The following is a 9,052-nucleotide window of genomic DNA, read 5'->3' as shown; positions in this document are numbered from 1 at the left end:
TCATACCAAATTCATCAAAATCTGATTCTAATTGGTCATTCAAATCCCTAAAATAAACTTTCTAAATCCCTAGCCTCAAACCCCCAAATTTTACCTCAAAACACACCAACTAGGTGGAAAATCAATGGGGAAACATAATTATTGAAGAAAAATGAACACAAAGAGCTTACATCAAGAATCTCTTCTCTCAAAAACCTCCAAAATCTGAGCTCAAAATGTTAGAAATGGCAAAAATCTCGGAACCTTCGTTTATATAGGTTCTGCCCAGGCTTTCCGCACCTGCGGTAACTAAGCCGCTTCTGTGGCCTCGTAGGAGAGACAAACCACCCGCTTCTATGGTGACTTCCGAATCTGCGGCTCACACATCTGCTTCAGCGGACATGCCCTTGCGTGATATCCTCCGCTTCTGCGGAGCCCAGCTCCCCTTCTTCCTTCGCTTCTGCGGACTTCACCCCACATCTGCAGTCTCGCAGGTGCGGGAAAACCTTCGCACGTGCGTCCCTCTGCCTTCTCTCCTCCATCTCCACATCTGCGTACCACACCCGCACCTGCGGGATCGTATATACGGTTCCTACTCCACAAGTGCGATTACAACAGTAACACATAGACTTCAACAACTTCTCCAATCAATTTCCAAGTCCGTTAACCACCCGAAATCAACCTGAGTCCCCTGGGACCTCAACCAGACATACCAAAAATTCTTAAAACATCATACAGACTTAGTCAAACCCTCAAACCACCTCAAACAACATCAAAAATACGAATCGCACCCAAATTCAAACCTAATGAGCTTTAAAATTTTTAAATTCTACAAACGACATCAAAACCAATCAAATTACGTCCGATTGATCTCAAATTTTGCACACAAGTCATAAATGACATCACAGACCTACTCCAACTTACGAAATCGGAATCCGACCCCGATATCAAAAAGGCCACTCCCGGTCAAACCTGCCAAAAATTCAATTTTTGCTATTTCAAGCCTAATTCAACTACAGACCTCCAAATCACAATCCAGATACACTCCTATGTCCAAAATCACTAAACGGAACTAACAGAACCTTCAAAACTTTGATCCGGGGTCGTTTGCATATAAGTCAACACCCGATCAACTTTTCCAACTTAAGCTTTCAATTAAGAGACTAAGTGTCTCAATTCACTCTGAAATCTCTCCGGACCCGAACCGACCAATCCGGTAAGTCATATAACAACTGTAGAGCACAAAAGGAACAGTAATTAGGGGAACATGACTACAACTCTCGAAACGACCGGCCGGGTCGTTATACATACCTATATGTATTGTGGATATTCAACAATGAATTTAAAGGGTGATGGAGCATTTTTTGATTTTAAACTAAAAAAGAAGAAACAATCTTTCTGTAGGTGTATATATATTAGTGTTATGGAAGAAAGTGAGACAAATGAGATTGGAAAAATGAATGGTGATTTTGTATATATATGTTAGTGTTATGGAAAATAGTGAGACTGATGAGATTGGAAAAATGAATGGTGATTTTGTAGTTCAGCCCAGGAAATGGGTTTCAAGAATCAAAGAGAGGCTCACATGTGATGCTTCTTACTCAACATAACAGCAACAACACCATATCAATTAATCTCACAAGTAAAGTCTGAAAAATATAGTAGGTAGGAGTGTACATGAGTCGGGTTGATTCGGTTTTTATCAAAATCAACCAAATCAACTATATATGTCGGTTTAGATTGGTTCAGTTTTATCGGGTTTGTTTTTGATTTTTTTGGGTACATGGGTTGTTGTTTATTTTTTGGGTACATGAATAGTATTTTAATCTTATTTTGTCAAAATTATAGATAAAATTTTGATAAGTAAGTATATGTTATTGAAAAAACTGACAAATATATGATCTATTAAAATATTCTTATGGGAAAATTATTTCAATAACATATGATAGTTACTTTTTAGTAATCTAATAATAAGTTTTTGTTGATATACGCTTTCATCGTAATTCAAATTTAATAATTAAACACAAAAACATATATGAACCTTAAATAATAATAGGTTCTATTTAATTTTAAAATTATCAATAAAATATCATTTCAAATTCGGAAAAGTTATAAGAGTTTAATAAATTTCGAGAATATTCCTCCTGTTGTATATTCTGCAATTTTTATCAAACACACCCCCCCCCCCCCCCCCCCCCCCCCCCACCCCCCCCCAAAAAAAAAAAAAAAAAAAAAAAAAAGGGAAATAGATGGGACAATTGCATATTCATAGTTTCCGTTGTTGCTTAGGCAGTGCATAAGATGTTAAAATTTAAAACTATAAAATGCAGCCAATACAACCAGTTTTCTGTAAAAGGTGTCACATATTTGAATATAAAAGGCCTTTAAATAACATCAGGCTATAGCTATAAATAGTATTATTCAGGTTAGTGGTGACATGTTGATTTACGACACCCAATTTAGTAGGCTGGTATAATCGAGCCAGTTTCATGTTCTTTTTGGCATATTTATCAATAGGAAGATAGTCTTGGTGTGTGTAAATGAGATGTGAATCCATTTTCAGTTTAGTGCTCCTGGTTTCATTTGTAACTTTTTGTTGCTTTTGTTTTATGATTTGGTGCAACTTTCGCGATTGAAAACAAGAAGTAGGAGGCCAAAGAGCTTACTGAGGTTGGTTTCTTGCGAGAAGTGCCTCTCTGGTATGTCTCTAATGTAATGACCCAACCGGTCGTTTTGAGTCCTAGAGCGTCGTTCGGCGGTTTGAGACCCTGAGCAACTTCACTTCAGGTATTATGACTTGTACGCGTGGTCGGAATTTGATTTCGGGAAGTTCGGAGTTGATTTGGAAAGAAAATTCTCATTTCGAAATCTTTAAGTTGGAAGAATTGACTAAGGTTGGATTTTTGAGTAAACGGCTTCGCAATCGGGATTTGAAGGTTCCAACATGTTCGTATGTTAATAAGTGTACGAGTCATATTATAAGTGATGTGGAGTCTAAGGAGAGCCCTAAGTCTAAGTCAAGTTGGAAATTACATGATAGACTAAAGTTCCAAATGAGTACACACAAAACCTAACTTTGGACGAGCATGCCTATATATATATATATATATATATATATATATATATATATATATATATATATATATATATAAAGAGTTATATGGTGTACAACCTATCAAATGAAAGATCTTCGAGTCTAGTTTCTAACGCTTTAAACCGTTCGTCATTTGGATATTTCTACAAGGAGTTATGGATATTTTAGTAAAAGGTGTCCAGTAGGGGAAAATTTGTAATACGAGGTACAACCCGCACAGCGCAAGGTACAACTCGTTGAAGCACCTATGCCTATATAAGGCAGTCACGGGCAGCAACCATTTTTGGGGATTTTCTTGAGCTAGGGATTGGTTCTTTCATGGTGGATTCGACCTTGGGGACTACTTAAGAATACAATGTGAGTTTTTTTTGGATATTTTAAGTTAATAACATCCTATTAACACTAGTATTAACATCCTTCAATCTTTGAAATCCCTAGAAATCTTTCAAGTTTTTCAAGAACACCAAATTTCCCAAATATTGGAATTTTAAGGAAAAGCTTCAAGAAGGTAATACTAATGCTTCAAGCTCATTTCTTATGAGTCGGTGAGAGTAATTCCAATATTTATTTTAAGTTGTTATGGTTTGCTAATTGATTTCATAAACCCTAGTTCATGGCATGAATATTGTCCTTGAGAAAATGAGGGAAAGATAAATAGTGTTCTTAGAAATGAAATTAAAGGATGCAATGAACCTATAGAATCATTGTCTAGCTTAGTTGGAAGTGTTCAACTAAGTAATCACCAAATTGAATGTTTTGAAAATGTTGGTTAAGGAAGACGATGAATAGTAATTTGGCGGTATTGAAAAATTAATGTATTATCATTGATGACTTCAAATAGATATTAAATGATAAGAGTGGAGTTGAATGTGCTAGTAAGTGAACCTATTAGACAATTTGAGCCGGAGGCTTGTAGCCAACTTATGAGCCATATATGAATATTGATAAATATTTTTGAGTCACATTTTGATTATATTTGGGATTATAATTGTAGATATCAATTTGTTGGTGGCGGATGAGCATTTTATTCAATGTTACGATGTCGGAGGAGGATTAAAAGTTTGTGAATGTTAATAAAGCGAAAGCGAGTTTTGGAGCGTTGGGCATCGGTCGAGTTGTTTGAAAGGCTTGGGAGCCCACTATGGAACTTCAGAGCGAGGTAAGTCTCTTGTGTAACCTTGTAAGAGGGAATTTATCCCTAGGTGATTTAAATTAATAATTATTGTTAATTGTGGGGGATACGTACGCACGAGGTGACGAGAGTCCGTGCGTAACTACTAATATTGCTAAGTCCTTATAGTTTAGGACTCGAATCATGAATTACTTATGATAATTGCATCTTTTAGTTAATTGAAATATTGAAATATTTGTTGTAAATTGTTAGAGGAAATAATAAGAGACTGAAATTTCACATACTTGAATTTTTGCTCAAATTATTTAACTGTTGCTATAAACTGTACATCCTGGTATATAAATCTTAATAAATATAAATATATTCTCATCTTGGAGGTACATAAGAAAATGTCCTCTTTTCTTGTGGAGCGGGCCAAATGTCTCATAGATGCATCTATGGATCGCGCCGCACGTCCCTCGGCAGTGTACACGATACTCTGGATCGGGCCGTATGACCTCGACAGAAATCGTGCCTAATAATAATAATTACACGATACCTTGATATTTTAATTGCAGCTTGTGCGAAGTTAATTAATAAATTGAAAATTGTCGCATTTCAAGAATTAATTATTGTTGCTGGTTAAAGAAAATTATTGTCATTCCTATAAATCATGTTGATTTAAATATTTCTATTTCAATATCATTGACCCTTAGTGAATGTCAAAGTCGACCTCTCGTCACTATTTCTTCGAGATTAGGCTTGATACTTACTGGGTACACGTTATTTACGTACTCATGCTACACTTGCTGCACATTTTTGTACAGGTACGTATATGTCTAGCAACCTTGTGGGCGCAGAGGTTTGGTTAATGCGGAGACTTAGGTGAGCTGCATTCTATATTACGATCCGCAACCAGTAGAGTCTCCTTCAGAGTTATTTATATTTTTTCTGTTTAATTCGTATTCCGGACAGTTGCTGTATTTTATTTTATATTCCTAGTAAATGCTCATGCACTTGTGACATCATGTTTTGGGAGGATCGTGGGTTGTACTGTATTGAATTTGTTTAAAGTATTATTATTTACTCTGTAAATTCTCATTATTTACTATGTATATTAAAGAAAAATATGATTTCAAAAGTAATAAAAATGAGAACCCAATTTAGTATTTATTGTTGGCTTGCCTGATAGTAGTGTCCGGCGCCATCACGACCTTAATGAATTTTGGTTCGTGACATCCAAAGGTAGTAATGAGTCAAAAGTGAATGTATCAGAAAGCTTAGGGGCAGAGTTTTCAGTTTTAGTTATTCTATTTGTTCAAATCAATAAGAGGGTACTCAATTTCACTTTTCTAATAATAAAGTAGAACATGAGAAATGGAAGATGTAGCATTATTAATATAGCTTTTTATTTTCAAGTAGTTTTCTTTCTAGATATCTGAAATAGTTCTGGGGTAATCTCATGTGCAAGACTCATCTACATTTTTTTTATTGGCAACCAGTTTTCCTTTACTAGATGTGAAATGTGTTGGATTCTTAGTTAAGACTTTTGTTTCTATCGTCATTTTTTGAAGATGTAGTTTGGAAAAAAAAATCTGGAAACATATTGTGGATCTTAAGACTAAATGATTATGCATTCAAAAATATAAATCTCCTCTTAAAATAAGAAGGGAATTTAATATCAATAGATTTTGTGAAAAAATTTGATTTTTCTTTGTTCCTTCTTTTTTAGTTAATGTTTGTATTTTTTTCTTTCTTCCCTCTAATTGTCTTTGTTTTCTTTCATTCAATGTTTGATTTCTCTGGCCACGTGGATCCAAGAATTCTCCAAGTGTATGTGACCAATTTGAGTTTTGTCTCGTTTGGTAGCCATTTTTTATTTTGTTAGAGAGCTTAAACTAAAGAAAAGCATGAAATAGAATTAGTCGCATATTCGAATAAATTAAAGAAGGTATTTTTACTTTATTAATCATATTTGATAGGGTAGGTAAATAAATGGTATTCAACAATCTATATCGTACCCTAATATTGTTCCCTTCTTAATTACTTTCAGCCTATAGTTTATTGGGGAAATTAACATTTGATTTGTAAATTGATCTTGGTTGCCAACCGTTTGGAATGACATTTGGGGCAGTGACACTCTTCTTTATTTCTGAAGTAAGTCTAAGGGAAAAAGGAGGTTTCTGTGTGTTTGGTTGCATGTCAACACTCCAAGTTGCGCCAATCATTCGTTGCATTGGTACCCAACTTGAATTGCTTGTTTGGATTTCAACTAAAGAAAGGTCCCCATCCCCATCTACTGCTTCAGATGTAACTGCGAAAAAATTAGGATTGGAACCTTTGTCCACCTTAAATATAATATTTGTATTGTAATTGCATGCTACCCTGTAAGGTTCAATAAAAATTAAAAAAAATTAATGCATTAGCAGTTTTCCTCGGAAGGAAAATAAGAGGGGAAAAAAAAATCAATTTATTGCTTCCTATCCCCCCTCCCCCCAAATATAAAACCTTCTTATAAGATGGAACAAATGAAGTAGTTTTTGTAAAATAACTCACCTTCGGTAAAAAATCGAGATTCTTCCTGCATTATATAATTGTGAAGCTTCGCCAGACTTTGCCAATTTTTCAAAGGCAATTCCACTTATATCAAAGTGAACCGGATCATTATTGCATGCTCCTGGGCACTCATCTGTAAGGGTTAATGTTATTGGATTCCCTGAACAATGCGGATTCTGATTTTGGGTGCATAATACTTGAAAAACAATGCCGATATTTTAGAGATGTCATGCATTTATGCATGAAACTAAAATATTCATGCACATTATCTCTTTTATTTCAGAGTTTTATTTTCTTGTCATCTCATGCAACATAAGATGTGTTGTTCTACAAATTATAAATTTACAAGATCAGTGGCAGAATCAGGTATTCTATCAAGGGGATTCCAAAAGTTTAAAAATGTTACATTTGAAATTTGCATGTACCTATATTTTCTCTTATAAGGAGATTTAAAAATTTATGTATTTTAAATTTATGTTTACCCAATTTATGTTATATAACTTTCCGAAGAAGGAAATTCAATTGAATCCCAGCCACTCTACCTGGTAGCATGCACCACATCCAGCACCTTGCTTAAAAAGCGCTTGATTTCCGGCCGTGATCATTGCATTGTAGGGAGCGCTTGCTACGTCATTTTCGAGCCCACATGCTCCACCTAGAACAAAATAGTAAGAATAAAATATATTTTCAATCATTTAGCCCGATAATCATTAATGAAGTATGTAAAAATCAAGACTATATTGATCAAGCCATTTCGGTGAACAGGTGTCTACAAAATTCCATTTGTAGATACCTTTTATTATAAAGGGGAAGGAAGAGAAACTTGATAAGCGGATTACAAAATGCAAATCAAACCCTTACAAACAATGTAAAATTCAGATATCCAACAATCGAACTACTAAGATTTATCTTCAAAATTGTATTTGAAATCTAAAGTAGGTTAATTTAATTTTAATCTAGTAGGCTACTTCATATATCTTAAGAAAAAAGAGAGTAGAAACAAACGACATTTTAAGACATTACCACTCCCGGGACTAGTAGGATTTATATAAAATGTTGCAACAGCTTGTGAATAACCACTTGGTTGGCAAGAGGAAAATCTAAACAAACACGAGCAAAAAGCTACAAAAATCCAAAGGAAAAGACCATGAGGAAAATTTGCAGCCATGATCTAGTAATTATCTTTGATTAACTAAGTGACGCTCTAATATTTTTTGCTAATTGCTTATGCAATGCCATGTTAATTGGTACTATTTATAGTAAAAAATGAATATTATTCTGTTGAGGATACTAATTATGAAAAATGAACCATTTTGCTAATTTAAGGTAAGAACTTTATTGCCTTACTATTTAGTTTGGAGATGCTGAAAATTTAAATATTATTACATCTCATGATTCTCATCTTCTCTTTAATTCATTTATTTCTTTTTGTCATATACCAACTAAACACCATATGATTTGAGGCATCTACAATCACAGAACAAGAGGCATGCAGTAAACATATCGAAATGCATAACAACTAACCATAAGTTGAGAAGATCAAAAGAAAAATATATTGATTAATAAACACTTGGCTTGACTTTTTCAAATGATAAAACGTTTTTCATCATAAGCATTTTTTGCGGTGCTATAACCTCATTCTTTTCTTTTATAACAAGCATTTCTACCTTTATATAACAAACTCACTTATATGCATAATGTGATCACTTATGCAATACTGCAAATTAGTACAAAACACATGTAATATATTATATATATATATATGATACATGACTGAAGTTGAAACATTGTACAGCGCAACTTTGGAAATTCATACAAGCGTCCACAAATTTATTTGAAGCTCAAATTGTTCTGATTTCAATTGTAACTTTAAAATCATGTACACGTTTGTTCCCACATATACATGATTGTCCAATAAGGTATATATTAGAATTTATCTTGCAATTTTCTAACCAATTGAAATGTTAAATTTAGTCTAAATGAGCATTTAGAGGGTATAGACTCCGCTTATCTCAAAGTCCTTAGCTTAGACTTGGCTACAACATCATAAACCTGTCAACAAGTGTCACTCTACATAATTAGGGATCGTTTGATTAATCAAGTGTTTAACCAATACAGTGTTTGATTAGTGTAAACGAATAAATAAATAATTAATCCCAACATAAAATTTCCCATATAGGGTAAATAGTATCCATATATGAATTATGAGAAAATCTAGAATTTGAAATAAGAATACATGTATTATATAACGACCCGACCGGTCATTTTGAGTTTATTAGCCCCGATCCTCTATTTTCTGCTTTTTCCGTATT

At 34.0% G+C, this 9,052-nt stretch overlaps 1 protein-coding gene across 1 annotated transcript; it reads right to left on the bottom strand.

Annotated features, from left to right (window-relative positions):
- Positions 1-6,238: 6,238 nt before the first annotated feature.
- On the bottom strand, positions 6,239-7,908 carry LOC142172089 (putative expansin-B14). The gene is made up of 4 exons (XM_075235860.1): positions 7,764-7,908; positions 7,283-7,395; positions 6,741-6,916; positions 6,239-6,569 (listed from the first exon to the last, which is right to left on the bottom strand). Exons 1-4 carry the CDS (start codon positions 7,906-7,908, stop codon positions 6,239-6,241), a joined length of 765 nt encoding a protein of 254 aa, XP_075091961.1.
- Between the last annotated feature and the right edge of the window lie 1,144 nt (positions 7,909-9,052).

Source organism: Nicotiana tabacum, chromosome 17 (genome assembly GCF_000715075.1).
Source record: "Nicotiana tabacum cultivar K326 chromosome 17, ASM71507v2, whole genome shotgun sequence".
Classification (NCBI taxonomy): Eukaryota; Viridiplantae; Streptophyta; class Magnoliopsida; order Solanales; family Solanaceae; genus Nicotiana; species Nicotiana tabacum.
Note: the sequence above shows the minus strand (reverse complement) of the source record. Positions and strands in the feature narration are given on the sequence as shown.

Coding starts and splice junctions, on each gene's coding strand:
- LOC142172089 (XM_075235860.1), bottom strand. CDS start 7,908: ATGGCTGCAAATTTTCCTCATGGTCTTTTCCTTTGGATTTTTGTAGCT. Junction 7,396..7,763: donor TCCTACTAGTCCCGGGAGTG/GTAATGTCTTAA, acceptor ATTTTGTTCTAG/GTGGAGCATGTGGGCTCGAA. Junction 6,570..6,740: donor ATCTCGATTTTTTACCGAAG/GTGAGTTATTTT, acceptor TGAACCTTACAG/GGTAGCATGCAATTACAATA.